General features: G+C 40.2%; 2 protein-coding genes and 1 long non-coding RNA gene across 10 annotated transcripts in view; 1 reads left to right on the top strand and 2 right to left on the bottom strand.

Moving 5' to 3' along the window:
• The window catches only part of LOC132541330 (uncharacterized), a 42,440-nt gene extending 19,403 nt beyond the window's left edge, over positions 1–23,037 (bottom strand). The window contains exon 1 of the long non-coding RNA XR_009552502.1: positions 21,998–23,037. This is a non-coding gene — a long non-coding RNA (uncharacterized LOC132541330). The remainder of the gene's footprint in view (positions 1–21,997) is intronic.
• RERE (arginine-glutamic acid dipeptide repeats) overlaps positions 1–27,282 on the top strand; it is a 523,083-nt gene that overhangs the window by 464,937 nt on the left and 30,864 nt on the right. The window lies entirely within an intron of this gene.
• On the bottom strand, positions 5,036–5,737 carry LOC103124035 (ubiquitin-conjugating enzyme E2 N-like). The gene has a single exon (XM_007534727.3). The coding sequence runs from the start codon at positions 5,652–5,654 to the stop codon at positions 5,196–5,198; it is 459 nt and encodes a 152-aa protein (XP_007534789.1). The 5' UTR covers positions 5,655–5,737; the 3' UTR covers positions 5,036–5,195.

Below are 27,282 nucleotides of genomic sequence, written 5' to 3'. Positions count from 1 at the left end.
ATGCTCTTGGAGTTTATAGCCCAGGCTGTCTTCTCTAGAAGGTGTGTGTAATCAGTCAGTGTGCAGAGCTTATTTGGGGAGGTTCTATTTGCACATCTATGAAAGTCACATGGGTCTCTATTTTTTAAAATAATTTTTAAAAATATTTTTTTAATATTTATTTATTTATTTATTTTACCAGAGCACTGCTCAGCTCTGGTTTATGGTGGTGCAGGGGATTGAACCTGGGACTTTGTAGCCTCAGGCATGAGAGTCTCTTTGCATAACTATTATGCTGTGTACCCCTGCCCAATATTTTTTAAATTTTATTTATTTCTTCCCTTTTGTTGCCCTCGTTTTTTACTATTGTTGTTGTTATTGATGTAGTGGTTGTCAGATAGGACAGAGAAATGGAGAAAGGAGTAGAAGACAGAGGGGGAGAGAAAGATAGACACCTACAGACCTGCTTCACTGCCTGTGAAGTGACTCTCCTGCAGGTGAGGAGCCAGGGGCTCAAACCGGGATCCTTACGCTCGTCCTTGTGCTTGGCACCGTGTGCGCTTAACCCACTGTGCTACCACCCAACTCCCCCAATACTTTTTAAATCTTTATTTGATAGAGATAGCCAGTATTGAGAGGAAAGGGGAGATAGGGGAAGAGATAGAGACCTGCAGCACTGCTTTGCCACTCGTGAATCAGCATTCCCCCTGCAGGTTGGGACCTGGAGCTTAAACCTGGGTCCTTGCACACTGTAACATGTGTGATCAACCAGGTGCACCATCACCCGGCCCCTGTGGATCTCCTTTTAAGACTGCTTCCTCTTTCCAATACATTTCAAGTCTTTATCGTTTGTGAATAGTGAGGTAGAAGTATTATAACCATGAATATATAACTACTGATTTTAAAAGGTTAAAATTCATTTGTGCTTTTGAGGGAGATTTCCTTATCACTTGCTCTTTGTACTGATTTTTGTGATCTGCTTTGATGCTATTTATTTATCAGATAGAGACAGAAATCAAGAGGGAAGGGGGAGACAGAAAGATACTGGCAGCACTGCTTCACCATTTTTTGCTCTGAAGGAGGGGACTGGGGCTTGACCCAGGATCCTTGCACATTGTAACATGTGTGCCCAACCAGGTGCATCAAGGCCTGGCTCATATGTGCTGCTTTAACTTTTTTTTTTTTTTTAAATAATTAAATACAGCCCAGGAGAAATGAGTAGAAAAATCCAGTAGAAAAAAAAATTGCTTTTTCAGCTTTTCTCAGGGAGAGTGAAACATTACAGCACCACTCCACTATCAGTGGCATTTCCCCAGTACTGATCATGGTCCTCCCATGTAGTGTTAGAGCTCAAACCCAGAGCCTCATGTACAGCAAAGGTCTGAGCTCTATTTGGTGGCCACTCATGTTTTTTTTTTTTTATTGCCTCCAGGGTTATCGCTGGGGCTCTGTGCCTGCACTACGAATCCACCAATCCTGGGGGCCATTTTATTCTCCTTTGTTGCCCTTGTTGTTTTATCATTGTTGTTATTATTGTTGTTGTCATTGCTGTTATCATTGGATAAGATAGAGAGAAATCAAGAGAGGAGAGGAAGACAGGGGTGGGGAGAAAGATAGACACCTGCAGACCTGCTTCACCACTTGGGAAACTTCTTCCCTGTAGGTGGGAAGCCAGTGGCTTGAACTGGCATAACCTGATGTATTACTGCCCAGCCCCCTCCTCTCATGCTATTTTATTTTATTTTATTTATTTTTAAAGAACTTTCTTTTCTTTCTTTTTTTTTTTTTTCTTTTTATTTATAAAAAGGAAACATTGGTGGTTTGGGAGGTGGCACAGTGGATAAAGCATTGGACCCTCAAACATGAGGTCCTGAGTTCAATCCCACATGTATCAGAGTGATGCCTGGTTCTTTCTCTCTCTCCTGCTATCTTTCTCATTAATAAATAAATAAAATCTTGAAAAGTAGTGGCACCAAAACCACAAGATTGAAAAAAAAAGAGACTATTTGAAACCTGAACATTACAGATCTAGACTGTAGTGGACAGAAAATTTTGTTTACTCTTGTGTTTTAAGATCAAACAACTAGGATTTGAGATCAATTGTTTGAATTACCTGATAGGTTTACATGGTTAAAAGAAATAAGAGCTTCAAGTTTTGGTGGTAAATTCAGTCCATAGGATAGAGAAAATATCAGCTTGCTTTTTTTTTTTTAATAATGCCATATTTTCAAGAGTGTCTATTGAGTTTGCCTAGTTCACTTACTGTATGCATTACTATGCTGAAAGTGGCCGTGCATACAGATTCACTGGGCATCACTACTTACTCTTGAATCTGATCCCTCTTACTCCTTAATTTCAAGTTTTCACTCCAGTATTTAAACATCCCCTTGATATAACGTAAGCCCACATTTCAAAACCAAGCGTTTGTGGAAAATAGAGCCAAGTTCTGGTCACAGAAGGCATGCTTTTCTAAGTCAGATTCCAAAGGTGAAATAATCAAGTACAAAAGTTGCTATTTCTAGCCAAACTGGGGAAAAATTGAATTCCTATATGGAGGAACAGACAATAGCTGCAGCTGAAAATGCATAAGCAAAGCATTATGGGGGCGGGGAGACACACAGAGAGGCGGAGGAAGAGAAAAAAAAACTATATTGTACAAAATAAAAATGCCAGAGACTGTTTTTGAGATAATAAAATGGCATATGACGATGACTCATAACAGACTAAAAGAGTGGAAGGGGACTCTATAAACAATCAAACCTTGCAAAGCTGCAGAGATCTGGTTCCACCCCTCTTTATCTTATGTCTAGTATACTATACATACATGTGTGCACAAGCCCGTTAGCCAAGCTGCAGTTGGCTAATGGCTTACTCTACAACTTTTTGACTCACTTCAGTAAACCTGCTGAGAACAATAAACAGTAGATTTAAATCTTAGAAATAATCTAGAAAATAGAATGGCTGTGCAACAAGTCATTTACTACCTGTGATAAAGAGTTATGGGATTGGGTTAAATAGTATAATGTTATGCAAAGAGAATCTCATGCCTAAGGCTTCAAAGTCCCAGGTTCAGTCCCTCACACCACCATAAGCCAGAGCTGAGCAGTGCTCTGGTTAAAAAAAAAGTTACAGGCTGGATGGTGGTGCATCTGGTTGAGTACACACGTTACAATGCAGATGTCCCAGGTTGAAGACCCCAGTCTCTACCTGCACACTCTCCTTCCTTCCTTCCTTCCTTCCTTCCTTCCTTCCTTCCTTCCTTCCTTCCTCCCTCCCTCCCTCCCTTCCCTCCCCTCCCCTCCCCTCCCCTCCCCTCCCCTTCCCTTCCCTTCCCTCCTTCCTTCCTTCCTTCTTCTTCTTTCTTTTTCTCTCTCTCTCCTTTTTTTTTTTTTTTTGTCTCTAGGGTCATCTCTGGGTATTGGTGCCTGCACTACGAATCCACTGCTCCTGGAGGACTTTTTTCCCCCCTTTTGTTGCTCTTGTTCATCGTTGCTGTTATCATTATTGTTGTTATTGTTGTCGTTGTTGGATAGGACAGAGAGAAATGGAGAAGAGGAGGAGAGATAAGAGACACCTGCAGGTGGGGAGCCAGGGGCTAAAACCGGGATCCTTACTACCATGTGTGCTTAACCTGCTGCGCCATCACCAGGCCCCCACACTCTTTCCATCTCTCCTTTCCCTCTCAATTTCTCTATCTCTCTTTAATATTTTATTTATTAATGAGAGGGTAGGAGGAGATGGAGAGGAAAAAACCAAAAATCTCTCTGGTACATGTGCTGCCAGGGATCAAACTTGGGACCTCTTGTTTGAGAGTCCAATACTTCAACCAGTGCGCCACCTCCTGGAACACCCTCTCCATTTCTCTGTCTCTATCCAATACATAATAAATAAAAATAAAATAAAATAAAAACCACAAGTTAATTTTAGGATATATTAAGTTGTCAAAGTCATAATGGTTTTTTCCTATGTTTTCAATGCAAAAATGTATCATGACTTCCTATAGTCCAATAAAAGATCATACGGTCATGCCTACACAGACTAATCAAGTAGGCCATTTTACACTCAGAGTGGACCTGAGCAAAGATCTCCAGTGCCAAACCATAGCACAAAATTATAGGCTCTTTCCTCATTATTTCTAAGTTTTTACGTCTAGCTTTAGGATGGATAACCACTCCGGTCCTTAGCCCTCTTCAGGGTTTTGTCTGTGCCGATCATTTTGCCACCAAATTACCTTTTTTAACCTATTGTACCCTGTTTGGGTAAACCATGACTGGAGATTAAGACAGTAGACATGTACCTTTACCTGTTTGCTGCTTTTCTTTCAGCCAAAGCAAAGTTTGAACGACAGCATTCTTAACTCCCTTGTCCCTCAGAAATAATAATCCTAGAAACAGATTATCTACTGACTAAACTAGAACCCTTAGATTTTAAGGTAAAAAAAAAAAAATCATTGCCCTGGTGTTTGCTGTCATGTTTTCCAGGTTGGGTTTTCTGAGCCTTTCCTTTCTTTAGTTTCTTTCTTTCTTTTTTTTTAGAATAACAAAAAATATTTTACTAAAACTTAAAGGATTTACATAAGTTCCCAGACAAGCCATACAAAATGGTCACAAGCTTTTTCTTGAAGGGAGGATTCTACACTTGATAGCAAAGTCACAATGTTATTAGTGAGGGCTGTGATGTTTTCTTAATGTTCCCATTTTGGTTCAAACAATAAAGCTTGTCCATCTACAGTGTCTAAAGAAAAGTTAGACTTGGCTAGAGAGCATATTCTAAAGAACTGGGTAGCTGCTTTAACCAATGCAATTAGATCACCATAAAGTGGGAGGAAGGAGCCTGTAAAATATAAAACATCCCTCCTCAAAGGAAAAAAAAATAAAAAACACCCCCTGCAGCTAACCCTGACGACTACCTTCATTCACAGTGCCTTATACTTAAACCATGATGGGGAAATGAGTAAAATCAGAGAGGGACCACTGCTCTTAAATGTTTCGCAACAATCCAGGTGATGCTTCTAGCCTCTGTTCATGCTTAACAGTGAATCAGGACAAGACACAGATTTGCTAATGTGTATTTAATCACCAAAGGACTGAAGATATCTGAGCTTTTTTTATTTTGTAATGTGTCTAAGACTGTCCATTAAATGCAAAAAAAAAAAAAAACCAGAAGAAGTCTTGGCAGAACAGGAGAAGTGATGCACATGTGATGATCAGATCCATTTAAATATTATTCATGGCATATAGCCTAGTCCATGCTGTAGCTGTCTCTATGGCTTGGGCTTCGTTCGTCTTCCACTGCTCCGCTACGTCATTTGCTAGTGGATTGTCTGGGTTGGGAGCACTTAACAAAGCCTGGATCGATAGCAGAACTGTGCGGATCTGCAGTGCTGGGGACCATTTATCTTTCAAAATATCTAAACATATTCTTCCCAACTTGTCTACATTAGGATGATAAATTTTGGTCATGAAACGTACTTTAGGGGCTGCCATTGGGTATTCTTCTGGAAGGAATAGTTCAAGTTTAAAAGTCCCTCCCTCAAAGAGGGAATCCTGAGGGCCAGCAATGACCACATGAAAATAGCGGGCGTTGCTCTCATCTGGTTCTGCTTTAATACCAGGAACAGGTTCTGCCAGCAAACGCTGGGTTTCCTTGATGATCCTGCGGGGCAGCCCGGCCATCTTGTCAGATCTGACTTCGGCCTCTCTGCTCGCTTGCACGTGCTCTCTCTCTCTCCCTCTCCCTCTCCCTCTCTCCCTCCCTCTCTCTCCTTTCTCTAGTTTCTTCCTATCTCCCTCCAGATTCCAGAGGGAAGTCTGCCCTTAAAAAACTGTGCTTTGTAGTGTAGTAGGAGTCTTCCCACTGAAGTGTGAGCAGTTTTGTTTTTCTCCCTCAGTCCCACCTAGTTGTAACAGATGAATTCCCGAGTAGCTAATCTAGTATTTCAGTTTGTTTACCATTGTTGGATAACAGGAGGGCAAGGTCAGAGGTCTATAGCTCAGCTTCACTACCACTGTCTTAGATAAACATAAATTCCTAGGTATCAGATTAATTGTTTCCTGTTCTCAGATGCTGTACTCCCTCTGCTGGTTTTAAGATAGCTGATACTTTCTTAAGAAATACCATTTAAGATGACAAGGGTCATTTCTCTAGATCTTCAACTGTATATTGCACAAGAAAGAATTCTTTTTGGCTGTGATAAAATTATTTTAATTCTTAGGCAAGATTGGCAAGTAGTAAATGTGATCAAAATTCTTTTCTAAAATATTACAAAGCACTTTAACTTGTTTGGGGTTCCTGCAAGCCAAGCATTTGTTTGACTTTTTGTTCACTTTTCTTGAACTCCATCTTTCTACCCAACCCCCACCAAATCTCTCACCTCCCTCTGCACTCACTGTAGGAGTCACTTTTTATAGTGCACATAACCTTTAAACTAAAAAAGAAAGTGCATTGCTTATAACAATATGATTTTTCTGCTTTTATTTTGAAAAGCCCTCCCTGTTGTTTAATGTGGAGGATATTCGTGCTGAAAGCCTGTTCCAAGTAGGCATTTCTGCATCCCAGAGGAACTTTTGATTTATTTCCTTAACTGCCCTCCTTTCTCTGTGGTTCAGAAACCTTTAATGATCTGTGAAACTCAGACTTAAGTGCAAAACAGTAGTCGTTTTAAGAATCCCACCTACTATATAAAAGGCCTGCCGGTTTCTGCATGCTGAGTCTTTGACTCCCTGAAAGGCTGACCTCTCACAAATTTGGTTGTACAGCAGGACATCCTGGGTTGGGGCCTTGATAATGTTTTTGTGATTTTTTTTTTTCTCCCTCTCTCCCTCTCTTTGAAAAGTTGTAATGAAAATTCTGGGCTCTTAGCCAGCTTGTGGGATGTGATATAGTAGAACTGTTTCTGGTGTCCTTTGTTGGACTTCAATTAGGTTTACTTCCTATGAGCTTAATTTTGCTCCCCCTCCTGTTTGTTTATTTTTATTTATGTTAAGAGGGTTAAATTAACCAAGGTGAGCCATTTTATTACACTTAACTGCTGCCACCATAATAGATTACCATGCCAGACTTTTGTGGCAGAAAGAGGCTAGGATAAACAACTTTTTACTTAGATATTTGCATTTCTTCTTCCCAAGGCTCTTCTACTTTTAGTAGATGCTTTCACAGAGGAATATATAAACAGATAAGCATGCTGTGTTGGTTCCCTCCTTTTCTGTTAACAAAGGTATTCCAGGAAACTTGTAGAGTTGTCTTGAGATTTTGTTAAGTTAAAATGTGATAAATCTCTTTGTGAGGTTTCTGCCAGGTGGAGAGAGGTCTCCAAGCAGTAGTCAACAAATTGACACTCCTTTGATCCTCCTTGTGGTTCTCCAAAAGAAGGAAGTGTGGTTACAGCTTTAGAAAGTTTTTTAGAGCTGCTTTGATTTTGTACTTAACAGCCCTTCCCATCCTTGCAAATGAAAGCCTTTACAGACATTATTTCACCAGTCCTCCATACTTCTGTGAGAGTGCTAATGGTACTAAATAAGCACAGGATTGGAAACTGAGGCACAGTGGCACTACAGAGGCTCATCCAGTTTGATCATAGGAGTGAACCATGAGCAATCTTTCTTCCAATTCTATCAGGACCCAGAGCAAGAAAAGGAAAGTAGTAAGGACATTTGGAAGTAGTAATAGGTGTAGGTGTATACTTAAAATGGAAGAGAAGGAAGGCAGGACCATAGAAAAAAATGAGAAAAATATTTATAGGTAAACACATAATTATAGAAATAATAGTCAACCCATATCTGTGGACATTGGGAGAATCACTGCAGTTTCCAGTGGAGGAAATGGGGAGACAGAACTATGGTGGTAGGAATGGTGTGGAATTGTACCCTGTTATTTTATAATTTTTTAGATCACTAATAAAAATTAAATTAAAAAAAGCAGCATTTCTGTGGTATATGAGTTGTACCATGTGAGACATTTTTTTTTTTTTTGCTGGCCTTTTAATTAATTACAACTTGCAAGAGAAGTATATATAATGCCTTTTAGTGGTCCTGTTGGATTTCAGATTTTAGCATTTTGTATTTCTTCTATTCTCTCACTTGGGAACTGAAACTATACATTGGACCCATGTGCCACAGAAAGGCAAAGTATGATACCAGCTTTTGGATGACACTTTAACCCACGACTGGAGGCAGAGTCAGTTTCCTTTCATTTAAGGGAGTTTTTGTTTGTTTGTTTGTTTGGTTATTTAGAGAGACTCAGAGACAAAATGAAAGAGACCATATCACTGATGCTGCCTTCAGGGCTGTGGAGGCTGGAACCTGGGCTACACACATGGCAAACCAGCACTGGGACATTTTGTTGCCCTTGTTGTTTTTTATTGTTGTTGTAATTGTTATTGTTATTGATGTAGTCATTGTTAGAACAGAGAGAAATGGAGAGAGGAGGGGAAGACAGAGGGGGAGAGAAAGACACCTGCAGATCTGCTTCACCGCCTGTGAAGTGACTCCCCTGCAGGTGGGGAGCCGGGGGCTCGAACCGGGATCCTTGAGACAGTCCTTGTGCTTTGCGTCATGTGCACTTAACCCACTGCGCTACCACCCGACTCCCGACATTTGTTTTTTCTAAGAGGAATGTGAGGTGTTTTTGTTTGTTTTTGTTTTTTTCCTTTGGATGGGAAGGGGGCAGTAGAATTCCTTGACCAAGTTAACAGTGATTAAGTACTTGTATACATGCAATTCCTTTGTTTCTTAGAGCTGTTGTGATTCAGACTGTGTGGTGTACCTGCAAAGGGCACTGCTATTGATATTTCTGTTCTGTTTTAAACATTTTAGTTATTAATGAGAGAGGAGAGGGAGGGGGAGGGAGAGAGATCCATAAACCCAGCCTGTTTCTATGGATTGACCTGCCAACGACCATGTCCAGCACAGAAGCAATTATAGAAGCCAGAACTCCTACTTTCTACACCCCCAAAACAATTTGATCCATACTCCCTGTGGGAAAGAAGTGATAGGTGTAAGAGAGGGCTCTGAACTCCAACTCCATTAGGACCTGGGGAGAAAGGAGGAAAAAGGGAGGGACATTTGCATGTAGTAATAGGGTCATGCTTTTTTTTTTTTTTTTTAACACCAGAGCACGAGAATCTCTTTGTACAACCATTATGCTACCCTCCCCCACCCACAAGCTACCATTTTTGTTAAAATAGGTGTCCCAGAATCTGTTCAATCTTTCTCTTACAAAAAGGGAGGCCATGCTTCCTTCTGGGTTAGGTTCTGGGAGCCTATTACAGTTTTGTCCCAAGAAGAATTTTGTAATGGCAAAGTTGACTTCATCTTTTTGAGGTTCTATGCTAAAAAAATGCAGTTAGTCAGATATAATCTGACTGCTGAAAGAGCTAAACTGAGCTGGATTTGCTTATGCTAACTCAGATCTTCCCTCAAGCTCTGCAGGCAGTGCTTTCTGGACTTTCTTTAAAAAATATTTTCCCTTTTGTTGCCCTTGTTGTAGCCTTGTGGTTATTATTGTTGTCGTCGTTGTTGGATAGGACAGAGAGAAATGGAGAGAGGAGGGGAAGACAGAGGGGAAGAGATAGATACCTGCAGACCTGCTTCACTGCCTGTGAAGCAACTCCCCTGCGGTGGGGAGCCGGGGGCTCGAACCGGGATCTTTCTGCCAGTCCTTGCACTTTGCGCTACGTGTGCTTAACTCGCTGCTACCGCCCGACTCCCTACTGGACTTTTTTTTTTTTTGCTATCAGTGTTTAGGAACTTTGCGTTGATTTAATAGTTTTAACCATTATTCTAGTTCCACTTTGAAGTGGGAAGTTTTTGAAGTTAGGTATTTGTTTTTGTATTTAAAATTTATTATTTACTTGCTAGTAGAAACAGTGGAGGGATCTGTAGAGTGTGGTATTTTTTGCAGTGGCACATGTGATGCCAGGGGTTTTATGCTTGAAAGTCCAGTAGTTTATGCCAACTCCCAAGTCCTTATTAATACCTTTTTAAAAGTTTCTGTTCTTGGTGGGAAAAGTGCAAAGCTTTCACATTAAATTTCTAGCAGTCATTGCTAGGAATCTTGCAGTTTCTACTATTGTTAGGAACAACATGTTTCATCTATTAAATTTCCTATAGGGTTAGTTTAGATTAGGAACTCTATATAGGGACATCAGTGAAAGGATGAGGCAGTAATATCAATTCAGGGGCCTGGCAGTTTTGCACCAGATTGAGCACACATATTTTTACCATGCTCAAGGATCTGGGTTCAAGACCCCGGTCCCCACTTGCAGAGGGGAGGTTATGGAAGGTAAAACAGTGTTGCAGGTCTCTGCTGCCTTTCCCTTTTAATTTCTCTCTGTCTCTTATCCAGTAAAACAAATAAAAATATTTAAAATATGTATAAATTTGTTAAACAAAGTTGTAAAGAAAGCTACCCTCTCCTATATAGATTCAGCATACTTTCAGGCAAAATTTCACAGAGGTTTTTATGGAAATAATAAACTGATTTATATGGGGAAGTAAAGATACAAAAATAGTAAGAATTCCTTTTTTTCAAATCATTTTATTTGGGGAAATTAGTTTTATTTATTTATTTTTAATACTTATTTATTTCCTTTTGTTGCCCTTGTTTCATTTTTGTAGTTATTGTTGTCATCGGTGCTGGATAGGACAGAGAGAAATGGAGAGAGGAGGGGAAGACAGACAGGGGGAGAGAAAGATAGACACCTGCAGACCTGCTTCACCGCCTGTGAAGCGACTCCCCTGCAGGTGGGGAGCCGGGGGCTGGAACCGGGATCCTTAAGCCAGTCCTTGCACTTTGCACCACGTGTACTTAACCCGCTACTGCCTGACTCCCAGTTTTATTTCTTTTTTAAAATTTTCCCCCTCCTTTCCTTCTTCCATTCCCCTTCCTTCCTTCCTTCCTTCCTTCCTTCCTTCCTTCCTTCCTTCCTTCCTTCCTTCCTTCCTTCCTTCCTTTCTTTTTTACCGGAATATTGCTCAGTTCTGGTTTATGGTAGTGCCAGAGGTTTGAACTTTGGAGCTTTGGGCTTGAAAATCTTGCAAACCATTATGTTGCTTCCCTCAAGAACAGATGAGAGTGCTCTCTAAGATTTGAAAAGATGGAATAATTATGAAGAGTTGGTCTTTCAGGCATTAGGTGCTATGTTTGCATATGTGCCAGAGCAGTGCTAGTTTATTTTTATTCCTTTTGATTCTTTCAAAATCAGACAGGAGGGGGGCAAGTGATGGTGCATCTGGTTGAGTGTACATGTTACCATATGCAAGGATCTGGGTTCAAGATCCTGGTCTCCACCTATGGGGGGAAGCTTCACAAGTGCTGAAGCAGTGCTGCAGGTGTCTCTTTCTCGCTCTTTTCTCCCCCTCCCCCTCTCAATTTTTTTTTTAATATTTAATTTATTAATGAGAGGGATAGGAGGAGAGAGAAAGAACTATACATCACTCTGGTGCATGTGCTACCGGGGATTGAATTTAGGACCTCATGCTTGAGTCCAACACTTTTTCCATTGCGCCACCTCCCAGACCACACCCCTCTCGATTTCTATTTGTCTTATCAAATAAAAGGAAAAAAGTATGTGGGGATAGATAGCATAATGGTTATGCAAAGGGATTCTCATGCCTGAGGCTCCAGAGTCCCAAATTCAGTGCCCCTAACCACCATGAGCCAGAGCTGAGCAGTACTCTGGTTAAAAAATAAATAAATAAAAGTGCAATAAGTGGATAAAGTTCTGGACTCCCAGGCATGAAGTCCCTGGTTTGATACCTGGCAGTGCATGTACCAGAGTGCTGTCTGGTTCTCTTTTCTCTCATTAATCAGATAAGATAGGGGAGGGACAGGGAGAAAGAAAAAGCGATTGAGTCACCTTAGTTTAGCTCCATCATCCAGTGCCAAGATATTCTCATGTATCAATAGCACCAGAGTTTCAACTCAGAACTTTGTGCCTAGAAAGGTTAAGCTTTCTTCCCACTCCTGGAAATAACTAAAGTATGGTGTTACAAAAGAAACAAATGGAGTGGAGCAAAGACCTGGTTAGTATCAGAGGCATAACAACTTACTGAATAACTCATTTAGGAATAGTTGGCCTAACCTATAGGAAAGATTAAAATTGCACCATAACTCCCAGATGAATAGGCACTATGAATTTTTTAAAAATAAATTTTTTAAAATATTTATTTACTCCCTTTTTGTTGCCCTTGTTGTTTTATTGTTGTAGTTATTAATGTTGTTGTTGTTGTTGGATAGGACAGAGAGAAATGGAAAGAGGAGGGCAACACAGAGACGGGGAGAGAAAGATAGACACCTGTAGACCTGCTTCACCGCTTGTGAAGCGACTCCCCTGCAGGTGGGGAGCCAGGGGCTCGAATCAGGATCCTTACACCAGCCCTTGTGCTTTGAGCCACCTGCATGTAACCCGCTGCACTACCGCCCGACTCCCCAGGCACTATGAATTTTAAAAAGATTATATAAGAATTTGTATGTGTTGTGCTAGAGATCAAGCTCATGGTCTTGTACATGTTCTCTACCTATAGTATAAACCACCTCCTTGGCCGAAATTTTCTTTTTCTTTTTTTCTTTTATTTATTTTTTAAAATATTTATTTCCTTTTTGTTGCCCTTGTTTTTATTGTTGTTGTAGTTATTATTGCTGTTGATATCATCGTTGCTGGATAGGACAGAGAGAAATGGAGAGAGGAGGGGGAGAGAAAGATAGACACCTGCAGACCTGCTTCACCACTTGTGAAACGACTCCCCTGCAGGTGGGGAGCTGGGGGTTCAAACCAGGATCCTTCTGCTGGTCCTTGCGCTTTGCGCCATGTGCACTTAACTTGCTGCGCTACCACCTGACCCCCTAAAACATAACATTTTAATGTAGCCTGAGTAGGAAAGGATTAATACAAAAGGTACATTGTATTTGTATGAATACTTAAAATACTGACCCACCTTCAGACTTCTGAATCCCTAGTCCCTCCATTGAAAGCCACAGCAATTCTCCTAAGGTTGCAGACATGGGTTAACTGTCTCTACAACTCTACAACTATCTGTCTACATTTGTATATAATAGCCCCCTTTTTCTTTCAGGTCTAGTCCTCTTTCTCCTCTAAGCCACATATAACCCTATTACTACATCCAAATGTCCCTCCCTTTTTCCTCCTCTCTCTCCAGGTCCTGAGCTGGAATTCAAAGCCTGGAATTAGCCTCTTCCTCCTATTACTTCTTCCCCACTGGAAGTATGATCAAAATTATTTTGGGGGTGTAGAAAGTAGAGGAGTTCTGGCTTCTATAATTGTTTCTCCGCTGGACATGGGCGTTGGCAGGTGGATTCAAACCCCAGCCTGTTTCTGCCTTTCCCTAGTGGGGTAGAGCTCTGGAGAGGCGAGCTTCAGTACACATTGGTGAGGTTGTCTGCCCAGAGAAGTCAAGATGGAATCATGATAGCATCTCCAACTTGCTGTCTGGAAGGTTATGCCACAGTTTTTTTTTTAGCGATTCATCTGTCATTGGATATCTAGGTTCTTTCTAGGTTTTGACAGTTATAAATTGTGCTGCTATGATCTCTTCTGATAGGTGTTTTTGATTCCTTTGGATATATCCCCAGAAGAAGAATTGTTATGTTGTAGGGTAGATCCATTTCTAGTGGTCTAAGAAATCCCCAGACTCTTTTTCACAGGCATTGGGCCATTATACAAATACAGTTCCACCAGCAGTGCAAAAGTGTTGATTTTTCCCGACATTCTCTCCAACATGTGTTATTACTGTCCTTTCTAATTATGACATTCTCACAGGTGTAAAGTGGTATCTCATTGTTGTCTTTATTTGACTTTGATCACCTCCTCATGTGCCTATTGGATCTCTTTCTTGGTGAAGTTTCTGTCCATATCCTGGGCCCATTTTTCTAGTGGGGTTGCTTGTTTTTTTGATGCTAAGTTTACTGAGCTCTTATGTTTTTTTTTTTTTTTTTTTTTTTAGATTTTATTTATTTATGAGAAAGATTGGAGGAGAAAGAACCAGACATCACTCTGGCACATGTGCTGCCGGGGACCGAACTTGGGACCTCATGCTTGAGAGTCCAAAGCTTTATCATTGTGCCACCTCCCAGACCATAGCTTCTATGTATTTTGATTAGTTCTTTATCTGAAGAATGCTGTAGCATGTATTCTGCCTGGGTGAAGGTACCCTTTGTTTTGCAGAAGCTTTTTAAAAATATTTAATTAATTATTGCTTTTTCTTGCCCTTGTTGTTTTATTGTTGTAGTTATTATTGTTGTTATTGATGTCGTTGTTGTTGGATAGGACAGAGAGGAGAAGACAGAGAGGGAGAGGGAGATAGACACTTGCAGACCTGCTTCACCGCTTGTGAAGTGACTCCCCTACAAGTGGGGAGCTGGGGGCTCGAACCGGTATCCTAACACCAGTTCTTATGCTTTACACCACCTGTGCTTAACTGCTGCGTTACTTCCTGACTCCCTAAGAAAATCTTTTAAAAAATTTTTTATATATTCCTTTACTTTTGGACTGAGACAGAGAAATTGAGTGGAGGGGCGGGAAGATTAAGAGCAAAAGAGACAGACACCTGCAGCCCAGCTTCACCACTCATGAAACTTTCCCCCTGCAAGTGAGGACCAGAGGCTAGAACCTGGGTCCTTGCACACTGTAATATGTATACTCAATCAGGTGTGCCACCGTCCAGCCCCTGTTTCCAGCAGTTTTCTAACTAGACTCTTTCTATCCTATTATTTTTACTGTGAACCTCCATTACTCACCAAACATCCAGCTTTCCCACCCTTACCTGACATGATTTTCTTGTAGCTTCCTGCATAGAATGTCTGCTCCTTTCTGTTTATTCCAGGTTAAAATCCCTGTACATTCACAAGTATAATTATCTTGTCTGGTCCAATGAGGAATTCCTACGATCTTTGGACCTCTGTGACACTACTTTCCTCTTTCAGAGCATTTATCTGGCTCTGTTATTTCTATCTTGGTGCCAGAAACACTTGTTATACCAAATAAAAGGTTAAAATAGGTCTTTTCCTAACTCCCTACCCCTACCCCTTCCCCCCCCCCCTTTTTTTTAAGATTTTATTTATTCATTCATGAAGAAGATAGGAGAGAGAGGAAGAGAGAGAACTAGACATCACTCTAGTACATGTGCAAGAGAGAGAGAACAAACCAGACATCACTCTGGTACACGTGCTGCTGGAAATTGAACTTGGGACCTCATGCTTGAGAGTACAATGCTTTACCCACTGCACCACCTCCTGGACCACCCTCTCTCCCTTCCTGTTTTTCTCTGGGGTTATATGCATGGATTCCTCCATTTATTATGATTATTTATTTATTTATTTATTTTTATTAGAAGGTGACAGATGGGAAGGGGGAAGATACCATAGCACCATTCCACTGCTTGTAAAACTTTCCCAGTGTAGGTGCTCCCTGGGGACTTGAACCCAGATCCCTGTGAACAGCAGAGTGTGCACTTTACCTTGTGAGCTAGCTCTCAGCCTCCTCAAAAAGGTTGTTGTGTACTGTTTCATTTGTTTGTGTTGAAGATTATTCTGGCAGTAGTATGCATTGGAGGACAAAGAGCTGGGGAACAGAAAGAATAAATGATAAGCTTGTGTTAGTTGGAGATATAAATAAATATTGAGTTCTCAGAGTGGATGGAAAAGACCAGAAAACACAGGAGCTGATTACAGTTAGGGGTTAAAAGTCATGGCATGTCACCCTTGACTTAGAGAATTCAGGAGCTAGCATTAACTAAAGTTGAGATAGCTGCCATTTTCTTACCAAATATGTTAAAGCTTTTTTATTTTATTTTAATGAGAGAGATACAGAGAGAATGACATATGGTGGTCCTGGGGACTGAACCTCTGAACCTGGGGTCTCATGAGTCTTTTTGTACAACCATTAAGCTGTCTCCCCAACCTGAAGCTTCCCCCTACCATAAGGGATTTTGCTTATTTGATAAATGTGACAAGATTTTGTTCCATGGTAGACCATTTAATTGCTAAGCAGACAGAATCCTAAATTGGACTGAAAGCCCAGCAAAGTCCGAGGACTTTCGACTCAAATATTACTAAGGCTCCTCATTAGTAAAATGGGGGCCAATTAGAACCTTTCTCAAGGAGTTGTAGTGAAAACTGTCAGGTAGCAGTGATTATAGATAAAAGAAATTTAGCTCTTTAATTTATTTACTTATTTATTTATTTTCCCTTTTGTTGCCCTTGTTTTTCATTGTTGTTGTAGTTATTGTTGTTGTTATTGATGTTGTCATTGTTGTATACGACAGAAAGAAATGTAGAGAGGAGGGAAGACGGGGAGAGAAAGATAGACACCTGCAGACCCGCTTCACCACTTGTGAAGCTACTCTCCTACAGGTGGGGAGCCGGGGGCTCGAACCCCAATTCTTACACCAGTCCTGTGCTTTGCACCACCTACGCTTAACCATTGCACTACTGCCCGACTCCCTAAATTTAACTTTTATGTACTAGGTGCTACTCTAAGCACTTAAACTCTTCAATTTTCACAGAAAGTCCATGAGTTATAAGTACTATACTCATTTTTATATATAAAAAAAGGTTTGCTTATTAATAAGAGAGAATGAGAGCATCATCTATCATGCAGTGCTGAGGATAGAACTCAGTTTTCAGTCCAAAACTCTAGCCGCTGTGCCACCTCATGAGCCACAAAGTACTATATTCATAGTATTCTTGAAGAAACTGAGGTAAGGAATTTATTTACCTTGGCTTGCTTGAAGGACACACTTTGTATAACTGAATTGGGATGTTAAACTTTGTATAGCTGCAGCATTCCACTTCTAACCTGTTGTGCTGTGTTTTGATCCAGTATATAGTATGTAAACATTCAGTTATTATTAGTTGCATTATTATTTCCTACCAGAGAGGATACACACTGCCCCATAGCTACCTTGTCAGGTAAATACAAAATGGGAGATAGAAAACCATGTTTCTAGATATAAGTCCCCATTACCCTTTGAACTTCACCTCTAAAATGAGAAAGTGCTGTTGAGAATGATTACACTGACACTTTGCGGAGCAGTCAGTGAACATCATCTTGTTTTGGACTGTTTAATCAAGAATCTAGAGTCAACTTTGAGACTGATAATAGTGTTTTGGAACTTGATAGAGTATAAATGCCTCTGAACTGAGTATTTTACTTTTAGAGATTTACTATTTTTTATCTAAGGGAGAAAGAGAACCAGAGCATCATCTCTCCGGCATATGTAATGCTGGGAATTGAATTCTGGACCTCTTACTTGTAAGTCTGTGCAAACCCAGTGTTCTAACCATTGTAATACATGCCAGACTATTGAATTATAAATTTTAAAAAGTGTTTGCTTTCACAGTGTTTGAATTTTACTTTTTGAAGTATAATTACAATAAAGCATAATGGGTAGCACTTCATACTGCTAAAATCAGACCTGATTTATTAGACTTGATTGCTTTAGTCATTATCTATAACTGAAAAAGGAAACGAAAAGCCACCTTGTAGTTGAGCAGTCTTTAGAATTCTGTTGCATTACTCCCAAATTCCATCGCTCTAGTTAAGAATAAGAGGATTGGACAATAGGGGACTGATCCTAAGTGAACAGACACTTTTTCTGTGAGTTTTCATATAATTCAAGTCATAATCATGTCACCAGCTTCAACTTAACAGCTGTTGAGTTTGACATGGTTAGCAAAGCTTATATCAACTTTAGAACTAGAAACTGGGAGTTGAGTTTATGCCACACAGAAACATCATCACAGAATGGGGCTGAAGTGGTCCCACAGTAGCCTTTGCCTGCAAGCCTCCCCAGAGACTGATAATCTAGAGATTACGAGTAAGAAGGGGTCTTATGTTTTATCCAGAGGTTTGTATTGCCTAGTTGCTCTCCCCAGCTTCCCTCACCCAATATATCAAGACACTGTAACCATCCTGGAAGGCAGATCTTCTGAAATACAAGCTGCTTGATTAGTTAATATAATGGCTATCCTTAAGCACAGAAAAGACACAGTTACCACCACACTTTTTTGGAGCAGAATATTAGACCATACTTTGTGCACTATTTCATATCTCTTTTTCTTTGGGTTCTTGGTGGCTAATTTCATATCAGCTCTGCCAGTTAAGCCTCCATCATTCCTGGTGCTTTCTCTTTGCAAGCATCCCTTTGAAGGTTGTTCAACTTTTTTCTCTCCATATTTAGGAACACAGATGTCTTATAGCCCCACAAAAGAATTTTTGAAATTAACCTACTTAGAAAAAATTCAGACAAGTTTGACAATGTTTCTTCACAGCACCTTGTTCAAAGTCATTGGCAAATATGCTGCTCTTACTAATCAAACACCACCCCCTCCATTTTATTCTTTCTCCAGCCTCAAGTATCCTCAGATGCCTGCACAGCTGAGCAAGAAATAAGGTTCCTTTTCTTCCTAAACTAGTAGTGCAAACAAGACCAAAGAGGAAATTGCTTTCTTTGGTATAAAGTTTATTTTTAGTTTCCTACTACTTAATTTATTTAGGAGGGAGGAGGAGGAATATGTGATATGTTTTTAAAGGAACCACTGAGACATCTTATCTGAATGTTTGCTGTTAACAAGTTTCCCACTTTGAATAATTTTTTTCTGTTCAACCTTTAAAGTGTATTTTCTTTAGTTTTATTTCCTAGTCAACAGATATGTGAGTTCCTGTGTGAAAGACTTTACATAGATAAAAATAAGATAATTTCTTCTTTTGACATGTTCATAATCTTAAAAAAAAAGTAGAACTCTGTGATAACTGCTATGTGGAGATAAAATTATATTTGAAATGGGTTTTATGATTTATAGAACAGTTTTGTATATTTTACCTTGATGTCAATTCTCTGAATAATTAGGTGGTTTGTCCTTACTTTACTTAACTTATTTACTTCCTCCCCCTCTCCCAAACACTGAGTACTTGGTAGTAGACTTTTTTTTTTTGCTGCTAGATTCTGTGACTGACAAGTTTAGCAGTTCTGCAGTAACCCCTTCTCTTTTCTTATGTAAACTTGATGGCAAACAGAAATAGTTTGTATTTTCATTTATAAAATGGAAATAGTATGCCTTTCACCATAACTTGGTGGTCATAACGATTTTGCCTGTACGTAACTGCCAAACTTAATTGTTTAGAGAATCTACAAAGTACAAGTTACCTAAAACTGTAAACTTTGGATCCAGACAGTATGTTATGTTTGGTTCATTTTTAAATCAAGATTTCTGTTACTCTCCTGTAATAAACAGGGAAAGCTCTGTATAATGTTGAGTCAAGATGAATGAACTCTTAAGTTCAAGTGCAGTTTTAAGTACCTGAAACAAAGCTGAACTTTGGAACTAGAGAATGTTAAGAAACACAGTTGGAAATACTTATACTTTAATCTTTTTTTTAAATACTTTTATTTTTTGACAGAACTGGGGTCTTATGTATGTTTTCACTATTCTCAAGCCAACTTTTATTCAGAAACAGAGAAGCAGAGACAGAGAGGGAGAGAAACCATATTGTCCAGAGTTTCCTCCAATTCTGTGGCCCTCCCATGTGTTGCCAGCATTCAAACCTCAGCTTTCACATGGCAAGGCACATACCGTCCCTGATGAGCTAGCTCTCCAGATCTTGGGATACTTGATACTTTAATTAAAAAAAAAACTATGATGTTCATAAATCCATATTTAGTTCGATGCTATTAAGTCTTCATTGATGTTTTTCTGATTTATATATTTAGTTGCCTATTTTGTGAGTCTGTCAAAATTGAAAGTTTTATTTTACAAGCACTGCTCAGCTGATATTAACAACCGAAATAATGCCTTATTTGCATTTAGGTCCCTTTGTTGAGATGGTCTAACATGCTTCTTAATACCCTGTATTATTATTAATAAAACAGTTAGGGTCAGAAATCAACCTCATCATAATAATAGAGCTAGATGAGACATAAGGAATGGGGATTGTTTACCCAGAGTGATTTAGCAGGTTTCCAGATTGAGCCAGCAAGGTTGAAGGAGGTCCTCTAGGCTACTGCTTGCTGTCATCCAATTCTCCAGTTGTACAGCCCAAAAGAAGCAGATGTTGTGACTTGTGACTCAGGCCTACAAAGTGGTCTCTTTTTTGTCCTTGGCATTTATTTCTTTCAAAGGAGATAGAAATAAAAAGTTTTATATTTAGATCCTTCAGAGAAATTTAAAATTTAAGGGAAAGTTGTAAAACTGAAAAGTTCACAGAGAAGCCTAGAGAGGTAAGGTTAAGTAATACAAAGGGTAAGACAATACCTGGCAAGGCAGCATCTCTTTGGTAGGTGATGCATCTGGTAACTTAGGATCGAACCCTGAAAAAGTCTTATCTGAACATCTTCTTTTCCTTCTTATGATTAACAGAGATACACCAGTTGTTAAGTTGATAGACTCTCAAGCGTGAAGTCCAGTGTTTAACCCCCAACATTGCATGTGCCAGAGTAATGCTCTAGTTCTGTTTCTCTTCCTGTCATTAATGAATTAGATAGATAGATCTTATTTAAAACAATCATATCAGGGAGTAAAGAATAAGATCTATCGGGAGTTGGGCTGTAGTGCAGCGGGTTAAGCGCAGGTGGCGCAAAGCACAAGGACCGGCATAAGGATCCCGGTTCGAACCCTGGCTCCCCACCTGCAGGGGAGTCGCTTCACAGGCGGTGAAGCAGGTCTGCAGGTATCTATCTTTCTCTCCTCCTCTCTGTCTTCCCCTCCTCTCTCCATTTCTCTCTGTCCTATCCAACAACGACAACAATAATAACTACAACAATAAAACAACAAGGGCAACAAAAGGGAATAAATAAATAAAATTAAAAAAAAAAGAATAAGATCTATCATCTCCTTCCCTCCCCCCTTATTTCATTTTTAGGATGGGTGGGTGGGGAGACACCAGAGTAGTGCTCAGCTCTGGCTTATGGTGGTACTGTAGTGTCTCTCCTCTCTTAGTCCCTCTCTTCTACTCTGTCCTTAACCCCCTATATAAGAAAGAAAAATAGCTCAGAGTGGGGTGGAGGTGGTGGTGATGGTAGAGTCATATAGGCCTGAAACCTCAGTAAAATGCTGGAGGCCAAAAGAAAGACTTGAACAGCAGAGTATAAAAGTAGGGGGGTGGGGAGAGCAGAGTGTAGCGGGGGAGGAACAAAAACAGAAAACCTGCTTCTTTCAAGAAGACAAAAGGCCCACCACATGACAGCAAACCACAAGTGAGATCTATAAGGTGTTCTTTAAACTTCTAAAAATTAGCTTGTTTTGTTTCATAGACATACCAGTTGGAATTTTTGGTGAAATTGTGTTGACTTTAATCTCTAGATCTAATTGAGTTTTGATCTTTCTTTACTCCTCTTTTCTATTTGGACAAACCCTCTAAGTCACATTATGAAAATATTTCTGGACACCATTTCCTGCATTCCAAGCTGTAGCCTTCCCTTGAGAGAATATAGAGAAGATTTCAAAACCTTTTGTCTGTTATGTTATGCCTTTGAGGTAAACATTGCTTGAAAAATCCAACCCCAACTATTTAGGGCTTTGGTTCAACTTGCTGCCTCCAGAAAGGAAACTAGCTATTTGGGATTTTTGCTTTGGCTGTATTTCAAGAGCTCAGTCCTGTGGAGTGGGGATCTTTGTGTGGCTTTAATGTCTTTACGGGACAGACAGAGTAGCTCAAGCTAAGGAGCTCGTGAATGCCTTCATTATTAGTAATGCCCATAGGTGGGAAGTAGCTCTTGGCTTGGAATGAGATAATTTTAGGGGAAGTTCTTTTGACTCTATTTTCTGCTTATGATTTTTTTTTTTTAAATATTTTTTTTAATTTTATTTATTTATTCCCTTTTGTTGCCGTCATTTTTTTTTTTTATTGTTGTAGTTATTATTGATGTCGTCATTGTTGGATAGGACAGAGAGAAATGGAGAGAGGAGGGGAAGACAGAGAGGAGGAGAGAAAGATAGACACCTGCAGACCTGCTTCACCGCCTGTGAAGCGACTCCCCTGCAGGTGGGGAGCCGGGGTTCGAACCGGGATCCTTATGCCGGTCCTTGTGCTTTGCGCCACCTGCGCTTAACCTGCTGCGCTACAGCCCGACTCCCTGCTTATGATTTTTTTACAGGATGCAACAGTAATATTTTAACTCCTCTTACTCTGAAGGGTAATTTTTTAAAATTTTATTTATTTATTGAATAGAGAAAGTCAGAAATTGAGAGGAAGTGGGAAATAGAGAAAAAAAAAAAAAAGAGAGAGACACCTGCAACACTGTAAAACCACTTGCAAACCTTTCCCCTTGTAGATGGGGCCCAGGGCTCGAACGGGGTCCTTGTGTAATATAATGTGCGCTCAACCAGGTGCATCACCAACTGGCCCCAAGGATAGTTTCTAAAGAGAGATTGGTTAGTTACACTATCCCAGGTTTGCTTAAATGTGCTGATGTGTTTGATCAATTGGGACAGCTTATGAAACTGCCTTTCTTTATCTGTTGAGAAGCTAGGAAACTTGTTTTGCATTTCTTCTAATTCCTCTGAACTAGGATTTTTTTTCTTTGTTTTATTTTGTTTATTGATAAAAGTCTTCCCTTTAGGAGATAAAAACTCCACAAGCTTCTTCAGACCTAGGGTTGCTTAGTTTTGCCACTATGAGCTAGAGGTTTTTAAGTGGTACTAAGGGTTCTCTTGTCACCTGAAAGAATTCCTGTTTCCTTTTTGAATTATTGTAAAGTAGGATTTAAGATTCCATGCTAGCCTTCCCCACTACCACTCAGATTTCAAGACTTGACTTTAGTCTTAACTGTGCTTTACTCAGGCTACCTCAGATCTGACCTTTCATTTGGACAAAACACAAATAGGCAATCTCAGAGGTTCTTTAAAAAGAGGTTTATTTGGAAGTATTATTAGAGACACTGATAGTCAACATAGTCATTATACGATGGTAGGTATTGGTGTGCAATCTGTTTTGATTGATTTTGGACAGTAAAATGTATTGATTTCTAGGGGCCAGGCGGTAGCACAGTGGGTTAAGCCCACATGGCGTGAAGCGCAAGGACCGGATCCTGGTTCGAGCCCCCAGCTCCCCACCTGCAGGGTTAGGGTGAAGCAGGTCTGCAGGTGTCTTATCTGTCTCTCCCCTCTTCTGTCATCCCCTCTTTTCTCAGTTTCTCCCTGTCCTATCTAACAACAATGACAATGATAACAACAATAACAACAATGATAACAAAGGCAATAAAAGGGAAAAAATAACCTTCCAGGAGCAGTGGATTCCTGCAGGCACATAGCCCCAGCAATAACGCCGGAGGCAAAACAAAAAAATAAAAACAGTATTAATTTCTAAATGCAAGTAGGGCAAACAAGAAATACTTTTCCCCTCTAGAGAGGAACTTGGGCAAAGGGCACTTGATCTTGTTTTGCTAGGAATTCCAGGAACCTATCAGGAAAGGGCCAAGACTCCAAGACTGACACAAATAAACCTACAGAACTGCTTTTGGGCAAACTGGCACTGGAGGAAAATATGTACCAGAGATTTTTGGGAAACACTTTAGTGGTTAGCTTTTTTTTTTTAATTTCTTTATTGAAGAGTTAATGTTTTACATTCGACAGTAAATACAATAGTTTGTACATGCATAACATTTCCCAGTTTAAAAAAATTTTTTTTGAAATATTTATTTATTCCCTTTTGTTACCCTTGTTATTTTATTGTTGTAGTTATTGATGTCATCATTGTTGGATAGGACAGAGAGAAATGGAAAGAGGAGGGGAACACAGAGAGGGGGAGACAAAGATAGACACCTGCAGACCTGCTTCATCATCTGTGAAGCGACTCCCCTGCAGGTGGGGAGTTGGGGGCTTGAACCGGGATCCTTATCCTTTGCACCACCTGTGCTTAACCTGATGCGCTACCGCGCGACTCCCTCTAGTTTTCCATATAACAATACAACCCCCACTAGGTCCTCTGTCATCCTTTTTGGACCTGTATTCTTACCCCAGAGTCTTTTACTTTGGTGCAGCATGCCAATTCCAGTTTGGGTTCTACTTGTGTTTTCTCTTCTGATCTTGTTTTTCAACTTCTGCCCGAGAGTGAGATCATCCCATATTCATCTTCTGTTTCTGACTTATTTCACTTAACATGAATTTTTCAAGGTCCATCCAAGATAGGCTAAAAATGGTGAAGTCACCATTTTTTATAGCTGAGTAGCATTTCATTGTGTATATATACGACAACTTGCCCAGCCACTCATCTGTTTCTGGACACCTGGGTTGCTTCCAGGTTTTGGCTATTACAAATTGTTCTGCTAAGAACATATGTGTACACAGATCTTTTTGGATGGGTGTGTTGGATTCCTTAGGATATATCCCCAGGAGAGGAATTGCAGGATCATAGTGTAGGTCCATGTCTAGCCTTCTGAGAGTTCTCTGTACTGTTCTCTACAGAGGTTGGACCAATTTACATTCCCACCAGCAGTGCAGGAGGGTTCCTTTGACCCCACACCCTCTCCTTTTTCCTTTCTTAATTTTTTTTTTTTTTTTAGTGAGTATGGTCATTTCATCAGTTGAGAAATGTGCCCGTGTTTGACATATTTATTGATGGCTGTTTGTTGACCTCTGTTACCCAGGAACCTAAATCACATTCCATTCTCATTTCTGCCACAGGAGTGAGACAGTGTACCAGGAACTTCTTACAATTTAAGTCATGACACTAAAACCATGTAGAACAATGTCTTTATTCAGCAGCCTTTCTAGCCGCTAACAAAGGTAGAAAGTAAAAACCTTTCCATTACCAGGCCAATTTCCCTCTTATCTGGGGTTAGTATACAACCTCTTATCTCTGCTGTTGCCTTAAGCAGCTGGCATCTGCCTCTTTATTTGCTGCCACATGTGAGTTACTGTGGAAATGATTGAGTCCTCAGGAGAAAGTATTAGTTCCTTGGTGAGTAGCACATTAATTTTCTGGACATACCAATACAGTGTCTGTCCTGGGAAAGCATTATATATTTGATGACATGTCCTGAGGGTAAAAAGTGGGGACAGTGGGAAAGGGACACATGTAATCCTGGAAGAGACCGCATTTCACAAGTGACTTAGTCTACGTATTCTCTGATTACAGTGCATAGATTTGCAGAGGGACAGACATGATATGGGACTGATTATAGTTGCTTCGGGGTGGTACTGTGTGTTTTACATTTTTTCTATCCCTAACTCAGTATCAGAAACAAAATTTTTTTCTAGTTTAAACTGGACAATCTTCTAGGTTTTCGTTTTTCCTTTATAGTATGTCCCAGATAATCAGGGAAAAAAAACGTTCAAAAGATTTATTTATCTATTTATTTGAGAGAGAACCAGAACTTCACTCCAGCACATGCAATCAATCACAAAGATTTCAAGCTTGAGATTCCAACGCTTCATCACTGTGCTACCTCCCTGGCCACATAAGATAGTTTTTTTTTTTTTTAAGTTATTTATTTATTTTCCCTTTTGTTGCCCTTGTTGTTTTGTTGTTGTTGTTGTTGTTATTTTTGTTGTCATTGTTGTTGGATAGGACAGAGAAAAATGGAGAGAGGAGGAGGAGAGAAAGACACCTGCAGACCTGTTTTACTGCCTGTGAATCAACTCCCCTACAGGTGGGGAGCCAGGGGCTCAAACCGGGATCCTTATGCTGGCCCTTGTGCTTCGTGCCACATGTGCTTAACCTGCTGTGCTACCGCCTGACCCCCAAGATAATTATTTTTAAGTCTTAGTGCCAAGGAATGAACGCAGAGCTTCTTACAAGCAACATACCACCAAGTGGCCTTTCCAATCTAGTTTTGTAAATTTTAAATCCTTAAAGGATATATATATATGAAAGTACTACTCTCCCTACCCAAGGAGTTCCCTGGTGCTCTTATGTGATAATCAAGAACTGAACCCAGGGCCTCATACATGGTAAGCCTTGCTGTTTACCCACAGATACTTCCTGGCTCCCAGGATATCTTTAAAAGTTTGATGATAGAGTTAATCATACACACACACACACACACACACACACACACACACACACACACACACATATTTTTAAAGATTTTTTAAATATTTAATTATTTATTTCCTTTTTTTGCTGCCCTTGTTTTTCATTGTTGTGTTATTATTGTTGCTATTGATGTTGTTGTTAGATAGGACAGAGAGAAATGGAGAGAGGAGGGGAAGACAGGAGGAGAGAAGGATAGACATCTGCAGACCTGCTTCACTGCCTGTGAAGTGACTCCCCTGTAGGTAGGGAATGGGCTCGAACCGGGATCCTTCCGCTGGTCCATGCACTTTAGGCCATGTGTGCTTAACCCACTGTGCTACCACCCGACTTCCCACACACAGATATTTGTCATCGTTATTACTATTATGTCACCCTGGGCTTGGTTCCTGCATGTGAGTGTATGGCTCCCGACAGCCATTTATTTTTAACCTGCCCTGTTTATTTTTATTCATTTATTTTTTGCTGCTTTTTTTTTCTTTTTGCTTTCCCTCCCTTTTGCTGCTCTTTTTTTGTTGTTGTTGTTGTAGTTATTGTTTTTGTTATTGATTTCGTCGTTGTTGGGGAAGACAGAAAGGAGAGAAAGATAGACACCTGCAGACCTGCTTCACTGCTTGTGAAGTGACTCCCCTGCAGGTGGGGAGCCAGGGGCTCGAACTGGGATCCTTACACTGGACCTTGTGCTTTGCACCACCTGTGCTTAACCCACTGTGTTTAACCTACTGCACTACCACCTGACCCCATATTTTTATTTTTTAATACTTGATAGGACAGAGAGAAATTGAGAAGGGAGGGGGAAATAGGGAGAGAGGCAGAGAGATACCTATAACCCTGCTTCACTACTCATGAAGCTTCCTCTCTGATAATATGTATGATCAACTGGGTATACCACCACCTGGCCCCTGACTTAGCTTTATTTAAAATATATGTTCTTTGACTCTTAACAGAATGGAATTGTGGTATCATGACATTAAATGAGGTGTTAACAAGTACTCTAAACAACTCTTTACAATCTGTCCATCTAAGCTAATTCTACCATAAAGTATAGGGACCAGCTGGCAAACTTCAGAGTAGCCTGCTATAGATTTGCAGGTACATTCTTTTGGATTTGTTTTTATTGCTGTTGACACTGTTTGGCAGTTATCTAAAAACAAAAGCCACGGGCAGGGTAGATAGCACAATGATTATACAAAGAGACCCTCATGCCTAAGGCTCCGAGGTCCCAGGTTCATCTCCTGTACCATAGTAAGCCAGAGCTTATAGGTGCTCTGGTAAAACAAACAAACAAACAAAAGCCAAGACAGGAGAGACAGGAC

The sequence above is a fragment of the Erinaceus europaeus genome, chromosome 11 (genome assembly GCF_950295315.1).
Source record: "Erinaceus europaeus chromosome 11, mEriEur2.1, whole genome shotgun sequence".
Taxonomy (NCBI): domain Eukaryota; kingdom Metazoa; phylum Chordata; class Mammalia; order Eulipotyphla; family Erinaceidae; genus Erinaceus; species Erinaceus europaeus.
This window is presented reverse-complemented; position numbering and strand designations above follow the sequence as displayed.